Genomic DNA, 19,549 nt, shown 5'->3' with positions numbered 1-19,549 from the left:
ACAGATAAAGCAAGTCGTTTATTGGAGTTACTCGTAAATTAATTATAAACTGACTGCAACCTGCCTGAATAATGTCTGACATCGTTATAATTCGTTCGCTGCTGCAATAATTAAATAGCTTGTACTGAATGCAGTAGTTTCAGAACAAGATAGTATTGGAAAAGTTATGAAGAGGGTAAGAGGTTCACGAACCTATTTACGGAAAATTTTCTAAAGTGTTGTTATTATATATATTAGTTTATTTTTATATTTATTTATTAATTATATTATTTACTTTTCATCTATTTGTGTACACTAGTTTATGTGTTAGTATATTTGTACCACCAGCAGTCTATTCTCCTCTTCTTTTCTTTTTCCTAATTCAAAGGTTGCCTGGCAGAGATCGCTATTAAGCGATAAGGCCGCCTTTTGTACTACTACTTCTTTCGATATGTTTCTGTTTTTGTTATATTTTATATATGTTAATGTTGTGGTATACAAATAAAGAGTTTAATAATAAATTGCTTCGGGTTCCTTTGAGTGGAGTATATTAATTGACATTTAGTTATTTATGATAGAAATATTTAGAGGTTATTTTGTGAGGCCAAAGTCTTAGCCACTAGCATACGAGTATAGTGTAGTAGCGAAATCGACGTAGTCCAGTCAGTAAAAAAAATAAATGCTAATATGGCATCCTTAAAAGCTACTAATAAAAGCTTTAAACACAATATAAAAGGTATTTTTAGACTCATAAGTAGAGGCTGAAATTGCGAATTTGGTGTTCGCGTGAGCATCTATTATATCGCGCTTAATATGAAACGTGAGTGACGTTTTCATAGATATGTATCTTCCTTCGTAAATAGGTAGGTACGATTTTCAGATATAATAAATTCCCAGGACGAATGGATGTTCTATAAATGCAAAAATGTGTTATATTATAAATGTAAAAATGTGTGCGTTCATTTTTCAATAGTAATTATTGACGGTCCAAGCAGATGGCGCTATATACAGTTGTATAATCAGAGCAAAACTTCGTAGGGCATGCAAGGAAAACGTCCTACAACGTGCCGCCCTGTGTATATCAACCTAAGGCGATGGTGTTAAGCCGAATTACATCGGCAACCACGCCCGTCAGGCGTCAACCCAGAACACAGCATTGCTGCTGGCTGCAAAAACAAAATGGCGGTAGTAGTTAAAAACAAAATGGCGGTAGTAGTTCCCTGGACGACTTCTGCACAAAAACTACTACTACTATAAACCTACCTAATGCTTGTTTGCTAGTGCTTGTTCATTTATTTTGTTTTCTATCGTGTATTGTATTGAAGTTTGACACTGAAATAGCTTGCATCCTTAATATGGACATACGATCAGTGGCGTGCATAGAGGGTATGCACGGGGTATACAGATGCTATAATATGAAGAAAATTGCAAGAGCCATAAAAAACCTACCCATATTTAAAACTCGTACTAGAGATTTTCTTAATTTTATATCATCTGCATACCCTGTGCATACCCTCATGCACGCCACTGCATACGATTCTACTTACTTCAATAAAATCTCTTAGACTGGGGTTCAAAAAAAGTGCATTCTACTATAGTAGTTCTACTATAGTACTTCTAATTTAGTAGAATGCAGTTGTTTTAATATACGATGCATTAAAATAGGCAAAGTACGTACATATCCCACGAGTTTTTAAAAATCATGAACGGGGACGTTTTTTATCACGTATTTAAATAGTGCATTCTACGAAACTAATTCACTCGAACTTGCGTTTATGTAATTGGAAGCAAAAGTATTAAAATAATTAAATTTTTTTAAAGGAAATAAGTAGCGGACGCTTCAAAGATTGAAGTTTATGCATTATACATGGAAATAAGCACCTTTTCAGCACCTTTTTCTTTTGAAAAATTATGATTTATTATTAACTAATAACATAGATTAACATTACGTGGATCTACAAGGAAAATGTTTGTATACTCATTACCTACAAAGTATGCTTACAAAATACTATTTGTCTGTGTTTTGTAGGTATGAATGACGTGGAAGTAAGATGTTGATCATTGTACATATGGAGGGTAGAGGTAAGGAGAGTCATCTTATATAGGAGAAAAGTTGAAAAAGTGTCCAGTTGTATGCGCTAAATAACAGTTCAAAAATCCTCCACAATGGCGCTGGTGGATGCACAGGGTATGGTATGAATGTAGCAATCGTAGATGAATTGAAGTATGCCGAGTTAATAAATTTAATGTCATTATCGACTAAAGTAGTTAATTATTGAGAATTTCAACAACTTACGTTGTACAAAATATTGTAGTAAATATAACCTTACTTCCTTGTTTATTTTTCAAGCCTACTCTAACGATATTTGGCGCTTCTTTTAAGAGTTACCTTGATGCAAATGTGGCGCCATCCTAATTTAATACATTTTGACGGACACTTTTTCATATACACAGATGATCCTCCTTACCTCTACCCTCCATAATTGTACACACTATATAATAGACAGTAAACGGACCACGATTCATTCCTATTCCTACCCTCGAGGTATCTAACAGTGCTAATAAACATTACACATTATATTGCTTTTTCTTTAATAAAATCCACTACCGTACCTACTTATTCTGACGGCCGATTGGCGCAGTGGGCAGCGACCCTGCTATCTAAGTCTGAGTCCATGGCCGTGGATTCGATTTAACTGGAAAACGTTTATGTGATGAACATGAATGTTTTCCAGTGTCTGGGTGTTTATCTGTTTATTTTATAAGAATTTATGTATATCATTCATAAAAATATTCATCAGCTGTCTGAGTACCCATAACACAAGCTGAGCTTACTTTGGGGCTAGATACCGATGTGTGTATTGTCGCAGTATATTTATTTATTATTTATGTTATTATTTATTTATTCTATTCGTTGTTTATTTATTTACTTTATTCCACGGCTAAAAACGGCGGTTTACTAAAGATGGACTTAATGCTAATGCATTTTCCAGTAGCCAACCTGAGGACGTGCGAGAAAAACGAGTGGGTTGGGTTATGTCCATTTCAAGCAGATAGTTTAGTTAGGGTTTGGCTTGACTTTTTTTTTATTCCACTGCAGGTTATCCCTTGACTGCAATCTCACCTAGTGGTAAGTGATGATGTAGTCTAAGATGCTAGCGGGCTAACCTGTAACAACGCAAACTTACTGTTTTAATATTAAAGATTCTGTTGCCCTGTTAAAAATTGCCGGTCGATCTTCATCATCATATCAACCCGTAGTCCCCCCCGCTGGCCTAGTGCGGTTTGGTGGACTCCGCACGCCGCTGAGAACATTATGGACAACTCTTAGGCATGCAGGTTTCCTCATTATGTTTTCCTTCACCGTTGAAGCAAGTGATATTTTAATTACTTAAAACGCAGATGACTTTGAAAAGTTAGAGATGCGATTCGAACTCGGCCTCCCGAAAATGAAGTCCAGCTCCTAACCACTGGACTATAACCTTCTCCATCGATCAGCATTCACTATTTAAATGGTCTGTGTCCAGTACGGAAACTTGGATGAAGTTTGCTACTTAATGAAACTTGATTTCGAAAGCTTGTGTAATTGATTGTACCCTTCAAATTGTTCAGAAGTTTGTAGCTAGAGCAATTTGTATTGTGTTTATTGAATACTCTGGTTGTACCCAATTTGGCTTTTGATGTACATAATAACCCTCTGCCTCGATGGTATAGTGATTAGCGTGATAACAACGGACCACGAAGTCCTAGGTTTGATTTCAGGTCAAGCCAAAAATGATATTCATTGAGTGTTTCTGATGTGTTGTGTTGTTTAATATGTTAAACCACCCCCGTGGCGCAACGGTGAGCGCTGTGAATTTAAGTACGGGGTCCCGGGTTCCATTTTCTCTGGTCTGGTCTGATGGGAGGTTTCGGCCGTGGCTAGTTACCACCCTACCGACAACGATGTGCCGCTAAGCGATTTAGTGTTCCGGTGTGTTGTCGCGTACAAACCGATTGGGGGTATTAGGTACTACCATACTCCCTAACAGGTAAGCCCGCTACCATTTAGACTGCATCATCACTTACCACCAGGTGTGATTGTAGTCAAGGGCTAACTTGTAGTGAAAAAAAAAACGCATCACAGCACGTTAAGCCATCGGTTTGGTTATTCTCACTTACATGTGATAATAAAATCTTTAATAGCCTAAGCTAATCGGTTTCGATTTCAAAAGTTTACAAAATGAAACGCGACCTAAAATGCTACGTGGCCGCAAAATGCACTTTTCCTGCCTGTGTGCATTAGGACAACAATGTAATATTATAAACGTTTATTACTAAATGTCGTAATAGCTGTTTTCCCCAAACTTGCTTGTGTGGGATTTCTGCAATCTGACACAAGAACCGTAGATTTTCCAGGATTAGTGTCACTCTTTGGCTTTTGTGCAAAATATCACGTTGACTAATTTAAGGAAGTTCAATCTATTTAACACGGTTTAGCATTTACATTCTTATTGTCATGATAAACCGTGTTAAATAGATTGGAACAAATTGATACATTAGTATTGTAGTTCTTGTTTCAGACTGCAGAAATCCCACACAAGCAAGTTTGCGGAAAATAGCTTTTACGAGGTGTTTAGATAACCCTTATCATCATCAACGCGGATACGCATAGGACTGCATTAATCGTTTTTAGCGTGTAGGTATTTGTGTCCTCTTTTTTTAAGTTACTGTTTAATGGTTTTGGAAACAAGAGAAGGAAATATTCGGGCTTTCCTCTAAAAATGTTAGTGAATAACTTTGGAAAATGAAATATTTACTGCATGGCCTGAGGATTTCTGCTATTCTCGCTTGTTCGCTACTTTTACTTCTCAGATATACTTTTTTATTCCCTCATAAACTATCGGAGTAGACCTGAGGTGATTTAGAAATCATACCTTAATATGCTCAAACTGACTAGCGAACTTTTCACTTAACCTGGATTTTTGTCAGGGCATTCCAGCCTATTTACAAACCCGAATAAGGTTTTTATCATGAGCTATATTCCTGATATGATACGAGTAGGTGAATCGCCGTATTTCAATCGAATCACCGTTCAGGAAACTTCGTGACATCTTTTCGTCATCCCTCAGTGTCTGAAGGCCAAAGTCTTAAAACAGTACGTGTTGCCACCGATGACTTACGGATCTGAAACGTGGTGGCTTACTATAGGCCTTATAAGAAGGATCAGAGTTAAACAGCGGGCGATGGAGAGCTAAACAGCTAGTATCTCTACGTGATCAAATCAGGAATGAGGAGATCCGTGGAAGAACTAGAGATAGTGATATAGCTCAGCGAGTCGCGAAGCTTGAAGTTGGCGGGGCACATAGTTCGGAGAACCGTTGGCTATTGGGGTCCTAAGTTGCTGAAGTGGCGATCCTGTACCAGTAAACCGCTGAAAACAAGCTGCCCAGGATCATGGAATTTGGAACTCCCTACAAAACACCTATATCCAGCAACAAACTTCAAACGTTGAAGTGATGATGATAACTATGATATTCTCGAAAGAGAAGCGAGTTTTTGGAGAAGGGTATAAGGTTAAAATATGTGACACAAGTGTAGGCTACGAGTTTCGGCAGTGCGGCAAAAACTGGAGATAGTCAAACTGAAAGCCAACTTATAGGTGTAGGTTTATGAAAAATGGAAAAAAATACTATAAAAGGACCTTAAGGGTCATTAACCAATTAAGAAAAGAGCCCTTCTGTAAATGAACAGCCATTGTTTGTGCTTGATAAATTCTCATTAATCTGTGGTCGAAGTAATAGATAATGGCTACACTATGGATTTCCATCCTCCATTTTTTATATTTCCGCATCCTTATCTGCCCGCATCACGCCGCCAATTAGTTGCACACCTATATCCGCGGCAAACGCACGTCAATCTTCCGCTCAATAAAACCACATGGTCGGCCGGCCAAAGAACCTTATACTGGACGATTAATAGTATTTAAACCTACATCAGTGCTTTAGTGTTTAGTGATAACCTGTGAAACCTTGTGAAGTGACGAGAAATCAAGAGAACTGCATTACGACGAACTGTAAGTCCACGTGCAAATACTTTTCTGTCCAACCCTAGTTATCCCTTGTTCTATATCCTTTAAAGCCATAGTTTAAACATTAAAAAGGGGAAAAGAATCCAGCAAAACCTAAAATATACAGTCCACTAAATTTACAAAGAAAATAAATACCATTTTATGGTGATGATTCCCCGAAAGTAAAAATGGCGTCACCATAAAATTTGGTCACTTCGAGCCGATTTCATAAAAAATATTTGATCACTTCCATCGAATTTCATAAATTTTAGTCATTCGATCCGAAGATCGGCCGATTCAATTTAAATTCATAATTTTAGGATTTAAATTATCGTTAATCATTACATTCTATGACTTTAAAGTTCGGAATTATTATTAGTCTATGCAACTTAAAGTACGCCATATTGTAGGTATTCACTAGTTCAGTTTGTAAGTTTAATACCGCTAAGATATTGTCTACATAATAGATTTAACGTTTTGTTTACTAAGTAAAGAAGTACTAAGTATTTTATAATTATATATCTCTTTTCCGCACCGCTTGCTTAGTATTTCTATATAGTTTTACCCCGCTACTTAGTATTAAAAACGGATGAATCGTAGGTAAAGATATCTATTTCAAACGCATCATACCTACCAAACAATGCGCTCGGCCGCAGTCGTTTTTGTCGCTCGCTGCATTCAAGGTCACGCATGACCTCTAACTTGTTAATTGTTATACCTAGTTCTTTGCCCGGTTTAGTTTTTAAAATAGCATTATAACGCTTTTATTTAACCGCTCGCGTCTATAAAGGGGTTGTGTGTTTATTATTATAAGACTGCAACTACTTTATATATTTTACGCATTTCTTGACGCATTTGCAAACACATATACACCTTTTTTATTATATTTTTATTTTTATAATTCGGTTTATTCCTTCAGAATGAATAAACCAGAGTCGGTTTCTTCACCAAGTCCATATAGCAAGGAAGAATGTAAGTTACGGTTGTTGGAAGGCAAACGGGACGTTATATTTGCTCGTATGCAAAGAATGTTTGACACCGCTATTCAAGTCGAATCGGACAGCAGTAAGCTGCCTTCTTTATTGTCTCAGGCTTCAAACATAGACACTTTACGCAAAGAGTTTGAGTTAAATTTAGATTTATTCAATGAGGCGCAGTTAATGTTGAATCCAAAGGCTATGATTAATTACCAATCGTGGACTTCATTTGAAGAAATGTTTTGCTATGTCAAACAAATAATGGAGCGTCACTCTAATGTTGATAATACGAGTTCAGAGAATGACAGCGCACGTCCTATCTCTAGTTTTCCTAAATTAAAATCCCATCTTCCGCCTATAGACTTAATGGAGTTTGACGGTCAGTTAACTAAATTTCCTTTGTTCTACCAGCAGTTTAAAAACATGATACATGATAATCCTAACTTAACCAATAATGAAAAGGTATTTTATTTAGTTGGTAGGTTAAAAGGGAAAGCCGCATCTGTATGTGCAGGATTGCCAGCCACCGCAGAAAATTATCCTATTATTTGGGAGGCGTTAATACAAAAATACGACGATCCGCGTTCGTTAGCCTGCGCTTATTTAAACCAATTATTGCAATTTAAACCGCTTGCTAGTACTAATGCTAATTCATTAGATAGCTTTATAAATACATTTAATTCTTCAGTAGAAGCTCTCAAACAATTAAAAATCGATCTTACTGATTTTATATTCTTTCACTTAGCCACGCTTAAATTAGATGCTGATACAGTTAAAATGTTTGAGATAATAAATCGCAAAAAACAAATTCCTACCTATAGGAGTCTTATAGAATTTGTGAAGGAACAGAATAAAGTAATGTCGCGCTCTCTTAATAAAGGATTAGAATTACCTCAAAATAGATATAAGGGGAATTCGATTCCGAAGCCTTCTACCAAAAGTTTTGTAAGTACAGAAACTGTAAATACTTTATATAGTGCAGCTTGCAGTTTGTGTAAAATTGGTCAACACACACATCTTTATTCTTGCCCTGCATTTATGAAGTTGTCTCCGCATGAGCGGCATTTACATGTAAAAAATAATAACTTTTGTAACCGATGTTTATCGACTCATCATAAAACTTTAAACTGCTCTTCTCAGCGAAACTGTAAAAGGTGCTCATCGGCATCACATCATACTGAATTGCATTTTGAACGCAACAATTACAACGCTAAAGATTTATTACCTAAAACGTCCAAATCTAACATAGGTAAACCGCCCTCATCTCCTAACGCAATTAATTCGCCTCGCGTGTCATCAGTTATTACTGAGGCACCTTCGACAAGCTCCTCTAGTGAAAATACACTAAATAAAAATAATTTTATATCTCAGACCACAAATACCACTTTGGTATGTAACGTATCATATGATTGTTTAGAACGCGTCACAACAACCACTTTGTTAGGTACTGCGAAAATAAGAGTGTATGACAAAAATAATTGTGCACATCTTATAAGATGCCTAGTGGATCCCGCATCGCAAAGAGATTACGTTTCAATTAGTTGCTGTGAAAAATATTCGCTACCTATTAGCTTTCAGAGTCGTTTTTCTGAAGTTCAAGGCATCGGCGGAGTATCGCAAAAAATAATTGGTGTTTCAGAATTTACGTTTAAATCTCGTTTTAATGACGCGAATGAATACTCAATACGCCCTCTTGTAGTTGAGCGAATCACTTCTCAACTGCCTGACTCTCATGTAGACATCACAGCCATTGATGGTCTTATTAAAAATTTACCTCTGGCTGATGATGATTTCGCAGAACCTGGTCCAATTGATATATTACTAGGGGTAAATGTGTATCGCAAAATAGCAATGGCTGATAAAATAAATGGTTATGAAAATATGCCTTCCGCATTTGAAACCTCTTTAGGTTATATAATTATGGGCGATGCACCTATTTTATCTAAACCTAATAATTCCCGCGCTTTGTGTTTTTTCACGAGTGAACCTTTAGATAAAATGTTAGAGAGATTTTGGACAATAGAAGAGCCTCCTTCCCGCAAATTCTTAAGTCCTGATGAACAAAGGTGTGAGGACATATATACGGCTTCCACTGTACGCCAACAGGACGGAGCATATTCGGTAGATCTTCCCTTTAAAGAAGATCCTAATTTATTAGGTGATTCGTATTTTACCGCAAAGAAGCGTTTTCTCAATCTGGAAAAACGATTCATTAGAGATCCCGAACTTCATATTAGATATAATGAAGTTATTAAGGATTACCTTGATAAGGGTATCCTCAAACGCTTACCACCTGATGAACCTGCTTCACCAGGTTATATCTTAGCGCATCATCCAGTGATACGCGAAGACAAGAGTACCAAGGTACGAATCGTACTAGATGGTTCTTGTCCCACTGATTATTCTCTTCTTAAAATAGAAGAACCCTCCGCAAATAGGAAATTATCTTTAAATGATATTTTGTATACTGGTTGCAATTTGCAAGCAGACATATTTAACATTCTTTTGAATGTCCGCATTTTCCGCATCGCATTTTTTGCTGACGTCCGACAAATGTATTTGTCTATATATGTCAATTCTCCGCACCGCAAATATCAACGCATTATTTATCGATCTTCACCAAAGGACCCACTTGAAATGTATGAATTTACTCGAGTGACCTTTGGTCTCCGCTCATCGCCCTTTTTGGCATTACGCACACTGCGCCAGCTGGCTAGTGACGAGCGCCAGCAATGGCCTCTCGCTGCATCAGTGGTTGAGAGAGACGTCTACATGGACGACCTAGCTTCTTCCGCCTCATCTCTAGATGAAGCGGTAAAGATAGCTCAAGAGTTGATACAACTGTTTAAGGCTGGTGGATTTGACTTAGTGAAATGGACCAGCAATTCGACTGAATTGCTCGGACACATTCCTTCATTTCACCGCCAATCTGAGTCGATCTCTCTTGACACTGATGACTCTTTTAAGATTCTTGGTCTTCATTGGCTTCCCGCATCTGATGAATTTATTTTTAGAGTTTCGCAACCGCAAAGTGATTGTACCAAAAGAGCTATACTTTCAGCTACCGCGCGTCTTTATGACGTTCTAGGTCTTGTTGGTCCAGTCATTTTATTCGCTAAATTACTCATAAAGGAGTTATGGCTTCTAAAAATAGGATGGGACGAGTGTCCCCCTCAACACATATGTGAAAGATGGCAAAATTATATAATTGAACTGCCTATTATTCAGAATCTTAAGTATCCTCGTCATGTTGGAATAGAAGACACTTCTGAAATTTATCTTCTCGCATTCTCTGACGCTAGTGAGCAAGCATTTGGCTCTGTTTTATACTTATACGTTAAAAACAGAAATCAAAGGCCTATAATTACACTTATTTGCTCTAAATCCCGCGTAGCACCGGTAAAACCAACGGTCACGCTAGCTAGGTTAGAGTTAAATGGAATAGTATTGCTTGCTCGACTTGTAAATTCAGTATATAAAATATTGTCAACCCGCATCAAAATAAAGGAAGTACTCGCGTTTTCTGATTCAGAAGTCGCCCTTTGTTGGGCACTCTCTTCGCCACACAGGTTTAATACATATGTGGCTAACCGCATCTCTCAAATTCATACGCTATTGACATCAATTAAGGTGAACTTTTATCACATACCTGGTGTTCAAAACCCCGCGGACTGTGTGTCTCGTGGCCTTATGCCCACACAGTTTTCAAAACACGACCTTTGGTTTAAGGGTCCCCCATGGTTGTCTTTATCTTCAGAAGAGTGGCCCATAATAAAGTTTTCCTCTCATCAGATTTCTTCATTACCTGAGGAGAAAACTACAACGCACTTAATAATATCGCACGATGAATATACAATTATAAAGCTTGGATCTAAATGTTCTTCTTGGACTAAATTTCTTCACGCCACGATTTATGTACTCAGATTCATGAAAAAACTTCCGCGCAGAGATATTATTACAGCTGAAGATATCAATGCAGCTGAATTACTGATAATTCGCACAATACAACGCTCAGTCTTTCAGACTGATATTGACAACATTAAAAATAATAAACCATGTTCGTCAAAATTACGAAAATTATTTCCTTTTGTTTCTGAGGACATTCTTCGGGTGGGTGGACGTCTTGCTTACTCGTCGTTAGATTACTCGCATAAACACCCAATTTTATTACCCAAGAAGGGACACATAATAGATCTGTTAATTGATCACTATCATCGTAATCATTCACACGCTGGCCCTCAATTGCTTCTGTCTATATTGAGACAAAAATATTGGATATTATCCGCTCGTTGTGTGGTACGTCAACGCATACATAAGTGCAATGCATGTTTTAGGCATAATCCTAAGCCTACATTTCCACTTATGTCTGACCTTCCTAAGTGTAGGATAGAGAAAAGTAAGGCATTCCTACACACAGGTGTAGATTACGCTGGACCTCTCTATATCACATTGACTAGGAAACGCGGCATACGTAGTCAGAAGGCATATATATGCCTATTTGTTTGTTTGGTTACAAAGGCGGTTCATATAGAGCTAGCCTCTGATCTGAGTTCCTCCGCCTTCTTAAATTGTTTTAAAAGATTCCAGGCCAGGAGAGGAAATTGCGAAGTCCTGTATTCAGACCAAGGGACCAATTTCGTTTCATCCAAGGCTTATTTGAATGAGTTACATACCTTTTTAAAGTCAGAAGATTATTATAAGGACTTTAGTTCCGAATTAGCTAAATATCGTATAGATTGGAAACTTAATGCACCAACTGCAAGCCATTTTGGAGGAGTCTGGGAGAGTAATATTAAAAGTGTTAAAACTCTACTTTTTCGCGTAATCGGCAAACAAATTCTGACATACGAGGAAATGCTTACTGTACTTAATGAAATTGAGGCTGTACTTAACAGTCGACCTCTGTATGTTTTAAGTTCAGATCCCTCTGAACCCTCCGCGCTAACGCCTTCGCATTTTCTTTCAACCGTACCTTTGGAATTCATTCCAGCTCCAGACGTAACTGGAGAACGCGCCGGTCTTTTGTCTAGATTTTCTTTATTGGATTCTCTGGTTCAGTCATTCTGGAAGAGATTCAGAACGGAATATCTGCACAATTTGCAAGTGCGTCAAAAGTGGAACACTCCCACGAATCCGCTTACAATAGGGACTGTTGTGATAGTTATTGTACAAAACGCGCCGTCCTTACAGTGGCCACTTGGGGTCATTACTAAGGTGCTACCTGGCAAAGATGGAGTTGTCCGCGTAGTTCAAATAAAAACTAAGAACGGGACTTATATCCGGCCTATCGTTAAGTTATGTCCGCTGCCAACTCAATAATTTTTATCACTAGTTCTCATTTAATCTTATTATGTTTTAGTTAATTTATTTTATTTTTCTTTATGCATTACTCTTGTATAGTATACTTACAATATTAGGTCGTATTATAAGTTGCAATTATGTTTATATCCGTTTTATGAAGGGTTCCTTCATGTCCGGGGGGATGCTTGATAAATTCTCATTAATCTGTGGTCGAAGTAATAGATAATGGCTACACTATGGATTTCCATCCTCCATTTTTTATATTTCCGCATCCTTATCTGCCCGCATCACGCCGCCAATTAGTTGCACACCTATATCCGCGGCAAACGCACGTCAATCTTCCGCTCAATAAAACCACATGGTCGGCCGGCCAAAGAACCTTATACTGGACGATTAATAGTATTTAAACCTACATCAGTGCTTTAGTGTTTAGTGATAACCTGTGAAACCTTGTGAAGTGACGAGAAATCAAGAGAACTGCATTACGACGAACTGTAAGTCCACGTGCAAATACTTTTCTGTCCAACCCTAGTTATCCCTTGTTCTATATCCTTTAAAGCCATAGTTTAAACATTAAAAAGGGGAAAAGAATCCAGCAAAACCTAAAATATACAGTCCACTAAATTTACAAAGAAAATAAATACCATTTTATGGTGATGATTCCCCGAAAGTAAAAATGGCGTCACCAGTTTGTATTTGTAATTTCGGGATTACGTAGTAGTTCTCTTTTCTTTGTTTTTCGTCAGCAAATTGAATTTCATACTAAGAGTTATTATTCTCAGCACAATTCTCTGGATAGATTTATTTTAATTACGGGTTTTAATTAGCTCTTGCCGGTTTCCTTCTTTGTTCTCAAAGCTCAGTCAGTGCAGTCAAAGCTTCATATTATGTGATTCATACGTCGACCTATGTTGGACTATTTGAAGAATTTTCCGAGTTATTATGTTTTTTGATCGAGCTTTTCCTTCATTAAATATCACTTGCTTTCCATTGAATGATATTTTAATTTAATTTTTAATTGCTTAAAACGTACATGACGTAGTAAAGTTAGAAGTGCGTGCTGGGATTCGAACTAACCCCCCCCCCCCCCCCCCAATAAGCGAAGTCGACGTCCTACCCACTGGGCTATCACCGCTAACTCTTTGCTCGTCATTATTTTCGCGCACCACTATTTATGAAACTTAAACCACATGCTTCGTTCTAAATGCTAATTGGGATTAAAATACGAATATAAATAGATATTATGTCGTAGTAAGCGGCCCGTTGTATAATGCTCAGAAAACATTTATATGTTCGCTAGCGTATTACAAGCTAAGTTCGGGAATTGGATTTACAACACTGATGCTTGAAGTTGGTGCCTTTATTTACATAAACGCGTAAATTACGCGTTTTAAATTTACAACGGTATACCTACTTAAAGGGTATTATTATATCATTATTTAATATTACGAGCACTTTCTTTATTTCCGTTATTTCTTCTCTGACATTATTTTTTATATTTATTCTTTACCTTATTAGCTTCTCCTGAATTGCCCCTGTGATCTCTAGTTCACCTATTTGAACCCAGCGATCACTGATTACGACGGTGCCGGCGATATAGAATGGTTAAAAATCATATCAATTTATATTTAATTTTGTACATTAAACGTAATTTAATTACGTTGTACATACATTTATTTATTTATTTAATTTCTTCGAAATCCAATAGATCTTTTGTCATTGTAGTTTGTTTGTTTAAGTGTTTTGCTGAAATTGTGTAATTCATTGGTGAGCAGAATTTTAAATGTTATTTTGTTTAAGACGTTCTATAACTAGTCCATTTATGCGATCTTTAGGTAATTCTAGAACATACTTGACCTACCTAAACATGTCGTAATAGTACCTATGTTATAATTAGTATTTAGAAATAGAACTAAAACTAGTCGAATATAAGGCAAAAGTTGCTAGACACAAAATGTTAGTGTCAGTGATGAAACGATTGTTTTCAGTGTCAGGGTTTCATCTATATATTACAAGTAAATATGTATATTATACATAAAAAAATATTCATCAGTTGTCTTATACTTTGGAACTAAATGGTGATGTGTATATTGCCGTATATTTATTATTTTCTTTATTTATTTAAACTAAATCTCGAACTAAATCTCGAGATAAAATACTATTTATTTTATCTCACATTTCCGTCGACTTGACCTCGACAATCACGCAATTTTTTAAATCTACCTACCAACTTGAATTAGGAACCGTATTGTTGGTAAGTTGACATCTCGCTTTTTTCGTCAATAGGTCAGTGTTGCTTTCTCTGGAAGAATCACAAGTCATATAGATTCCGGTATGAAATCTAACTATTATAAAACAAACTCTATGTACGATGGTTCATTTTGATCGTTTTACGCAGGCTGTCCTATAAATAAATCTATCCTAATCAATAGGCAAAATTAGTTTTGCAGAATTAAGCAGTTTTGAAACGTCTGATTGAATCAAGTTCTAATTGTAATATTTTTAGCGAGAGAAAGGTGAATGAATTGTGAACGACAACACTGATGAAACGTATTTCTCTAGCTTTACGATATTTTCTTACCATTATATATGTATGGTAGACATTAGATATAATAACTGGATCACCATCGTAAAACGGTAAAAAAATATACGTAAACCTCTACTTATTTCAGAGTTGTGAATACTACATACCTACACTACATGGGCATTCAAAAATTACACCGTTTCGGACGTTACAAAAATAAGTAAACAATAATTTATGTCCAGGTCCATTATTGCAGCTTATATATATTTTATCAATTTTAAACATTGGCTTTCTCCATTTGTTTCCATATTAAGTAGTATTTATTATAGGTACATGACATTATCGCAGAAGCTGGACACTAGATTTTTATTCTCAGCATTCCATTAACATTCCAGCTTATATATCTTTTATATAATACACGTACATATATCTTTTATATAAAATATTATTTTGGTGAAGATCGAGCAACAAGCAACATATGCACTCGAGAATACGCGTAATCCATGTCTCCTTAAATAATAATGGCTGTCTTAGCCAGTTTCCAACTTTTTGGAACGATTACTTAATGACAGACGTAATTTTTTTGCTATCTGAAATTTGAAACTGGTTTGAAAAAATGCTAGTGATGATAATCGGATCCTATAGCTAACCGAAGTATGTTGAAAAAAAAAGGGTTTAGATCCCTGCAGTCGCTCATTCTTCCAGTTACCGACTTTATAAAGCCACACACCCTTCTATGGCCTTTCTCCTAAGATGCAATGCAAGAAATATAGGAACTATCACTTTAACATAATTATATCATAACAATAGTTCTCATTGGGCTTATAGCTTCAGATATGGCATATCACTTGTAGTCATCTTCAAGTTTAATAGTTTTATCTCACGAAGCAACAGGAATTTGAGGTTAAAAATATACAGCGTTTTGTTACAACGAAACGCTGTAAATTTTTGTGTAAGCAAGGGATTTCTCAGTATTGTCTGAGAGAGTGGCGTGCATAGAGGGTATGCACATGATACGAATATGATATAAAGTGAAGAAAAACCTAAAGGAGGAAGGCTTTCTGTAATTCTTACAATGCCTATCCTTATAACTGGAGTTTTTTTTTTTATATCATCTGCCCGCTTTATACCCTATGCATACCCTGTATGCAAGCCATTGGGATAGACTGAGACATTGGCGTAGTCGTCTCTACGTATTAATATAAGTATAATAAGTAAAGCCGCCTTACAGCTCTGCTTATGACGCCTGCCGCCTCGGTATTGCTTGCGCGCCGTTACTCGCAATGAGTATACAAACAAGTTGACTCACTGTACAACACACAAATTCTCAGCGAGTCTAAACACTTGATAAGCTCACGCAAAGCGTGCGTTGCTACGTGAAATAAAATTACTTGACCGATTTTCCTCCATTATATAAGACATTATCACTTTATTGAATATTTTTTATTCAACAGACGAGCTGCGACGATGATCATTCACGCGGAAATATGGAGATGAAACGTCATGAAAAGCCGGGCAACCTGTCGCCCATAAACCCGGCTACCCAGAAAGAGGAGGAAGGCAAGACCTCCAGATCGAGCAGCAAGTCAGAGAAGGAGCTTAGGGTCCCCCAGGACAAGTCCCCAAACGACGACGCCTCGAGAAGAGCTGATAGGCGTTTGTCAAGAGCTAGTGAAAGTTCAAAAGATACTTTTGACAGGTAAAAAAAGTTTTTTTTCTCTTAGGTGCCTCCTTCACGCTGCAATTCTGATACTGTTGGATAGACTTCAAAAGTTCGTTTACGGACCGGATCTTCGACAACGTATCTTGTCATCCCAACGTTGCATTGATTGACGTGATGTATCTATAAAAGATAATATACAAAATGTACTCTGTTCTAATGAATGAAATGAAATGAAAATAGACTTTATTATACACCAAAACATAATAGAATAGACACCCAAAATTAAACCAACAAATATTACGCAGTTATAATAGGCGTATTAATAGTGAAATTAGTTTGTTAAGTTTGTAAGTTGACAGAACGCTTTTAAGGGCCTCACCCTCAGCGATTAAGCTCTCCTTAGAGAATTTTCAAGTAAGTAGTGAAGAGATTGTCCTAAAAAAAATGCAAAAGAAAAGCGAAACTTCTTAAATAAACTCCAATTCTTATAATTGTCACATTACACATGCGCGCTATTCGTATTATAAATACAATGTACAGCTTTTCTTCCTATAAACGAAAAAATGTGTTTCACTCAAGTAAAAAATAGTACCTAAACTTGTAACCTTGAAATTTCACTCTCATAGAATAGCGATAGAAACTCCGCATAATAACTTTTACATAACACTGGTTTGGACAGCACCGATTCTCTACACAACAGTCCGAAAGTAACCGTAGCCAACCTATCACAACTCGCTGTAGAAAGGCAGTGAATGCGCGAATCGATGATATTGCCATGTGGAGACTTTATCTTATGGGTAATATTATTTTTGGAGCTATAACCGCCCTAGTGGCAATGACATCTTAGTATGTACAGAGGCACATAACTTACAAAAGTCCTAAAAAGATAAGTGAAAAAAATGGCAACTGAATATCAATAAACCGAATGAATAAAAGCAAAGTTTCAACGTTCTCAGCGGAGGTTGTTTGCATATCTACGAGTACAACTCAACTTTTCATTGAAATATCACTCGAGTCTCGCAATTAGGGTTGCCAAGTGACCCGGACGTCATAAGATGTTTTACATTCGACGAAAACATGATGAGCTCTCGGCAAAGCGCCTATTGTCCCGGAAATCAATGGAATTTCAATTCTTTATGTATAATTCCTTTTGTATGTCTATTCCTTTCTTTATCGTGACAGTTGAGAAATTTAGAAAGGTTTTATTTCTTCAGTGCTACAGCAGCTTTTCAAAATCACTACAGCTTTAATATTCAAAATGTGGCTGTAATATGCCAGTAGCTTGCAAAAATAGATTACTTCTCTGCTTGTGGATGGGTAGTTAATCAGTAACGTAATCCAGAATTTTGCGCCAGTACCTTGAGCCAGCCTTTTTGTGCTTGCGTTAATAGATGGAGCCAGTAGCTCGCGCCAGTAGCTTTAGTAACTTGAGCTATACAACATTTGTTAGTCAGTTGACATTATCGTTCCTACTAGATCCATCCACAAGTCCATATAGTTATAACGGTTACTATATCATATAGTTATTTTTAAATAATTAATGTACAGTAAGGAGTATCTATCTATTAATCTATTTATCCGATTAAACCTGAGTGGTGTACGTGCTGAAAAATGTAACTAAAAAGTAACACTTTATATCAATAAAATAGCAAATAGATTTGGAAAAATAAAACAACTTGTTAGCTTCATTAATTGATACGAACTGATTATGTATAATATAATAAAGTTTGAACTATGATGAAAGGAAGGTAGTAGGTCAGTATCCTAACACAGTGTGAACATGATCGGAAAGTGATAGCGCTGTTTTGTTACTTACAAATAATATTGTATAATATTTTATATACAAATAATAATTTAATTATATTTAAAAAATAAGATTAGTTTTTGTCATTAAATGCAATATAGATCAACAAATACCAAAAAAAGACTAAAGTTTTATTGCAACAGTAAAATTGTGCAAAAGCTCAGCTGTCGGGCGACATAAGACCAATTTTATGGATATTACAGTAGTGAATTGGCAACCCTACTCCCGAGCGCCCTACAATTAAAAGTTACCGCGCATATCTATTTATTTATAAAGTTTATCAGAACTTTTTGACCCAATTATAATGTAAGTTTCATACCGCAATCTAAAAAAACCGAGCTTGTGTTTTGAAAGAATAATGGCTAAGCGACTATTTGTAGGCACACCTATATATTTATATAATATTGGTATAATTATATTAAATAAAAGAAAAACTATTTGAAATATTACATACAAGTACAAGTTCTTTAAAAACTCCACTGATTCGTTTTTACTAAATAATAAATTTACAGGCCCTCGTGTAAAAATAGCAACAAACTACTATAGTAGCTCCTTCATCTGAATTTAAAATACTACATTGTTAGTTCCAGATGTCTAGATACACTCGTATGTAGACATCTGGAACTAACACACTCGTATGTCATGTTATAGGTTTAAATGTGGACGAAATTCAATTTGTCATTTGTTAAGGGTCAGTCCGTGCAGTTAGTAATAGAGATGAGTGGTTGTCCATTAGCAAAACCAAGCACAAACAACATTAATATGCGATATGTAACATTACAAATGCATGTCACAAATTGTCATGACAGCCACCGACTCCCCTTAATTTAAGCGCTGTACAAACGAAAACAGTTTAAATTCGCTGTTTAAAGCCAATTCTCTGTCTCTCAAAATTCAAAATTCTCTATTCATGTATGTTTATCACAAGCTTTAAATATGTTTCCATTGCTAAGGTGACGGTGATAATTACATTCGGAGGGTTCCAAAGCACACTGGTCTAAAAGGAAGCCCACAACAAACTAACCCGGCTTTGTTTTATGTGGGCTTCTTCTTATCGTTATCAATACTCACAATCAATTAAAATTTGTGAAGTAAATACATTTTATATAAAGATCTTATTGAGAAGCGCACCCTTACACGGCCGTTTGATTCTATTTTGAATGATAAACTTCGCACGGTTCTCTTATATTTTGAATGATACTGATTGCTGTTAAATTTCTAGAATCTGTCATGGAACATTTCGTTACATAAG

General features: G+C 36.3%; 1 protein-coding gene across 1 annotated transcript in view; it reads left to right on the top strand.

The window, feature by feature from the left end:
* LOC120633871 overlaps positions 1 to 19,549 on the top strand; it is a 118,211-nt gene that overhangs the window by 76,224 nt on the left and 22,438 nt on the right. Inside the window, exon 2 of the mRNA XM_039904252.1 lies at positions 16,285 to 16,529. Within this exon, the coding sequence (XP_039760186.1) occupies positions 16,318 to 16,529 (212 nt within the window). The 5' untranslated portion in view covers positions 16,285 to 16,317. The remainder of the gene's footprint in view (positions 1 to 16,284; positions 16,530 to 19,549) is intronic.

This window comes from Pararge aegeria, chromosome 22, assembly GCF_905163445.1.
Source record: "Pararge aegeria chromosome 22, ilParAegt1.1, whole genome shotgun sequence".
Lineage (NCBI taxonomy): Eukaryota > Metazoa > Arthropoda > Insecta > Lepidoptera > Nymphalidae > Pararge > Pararge aegeria.
The sequence above is the reverse complement of the archived record's forward strand: the minus strand, read 5'-3'. Positions and strand labels throughout refer to the sequence as shown.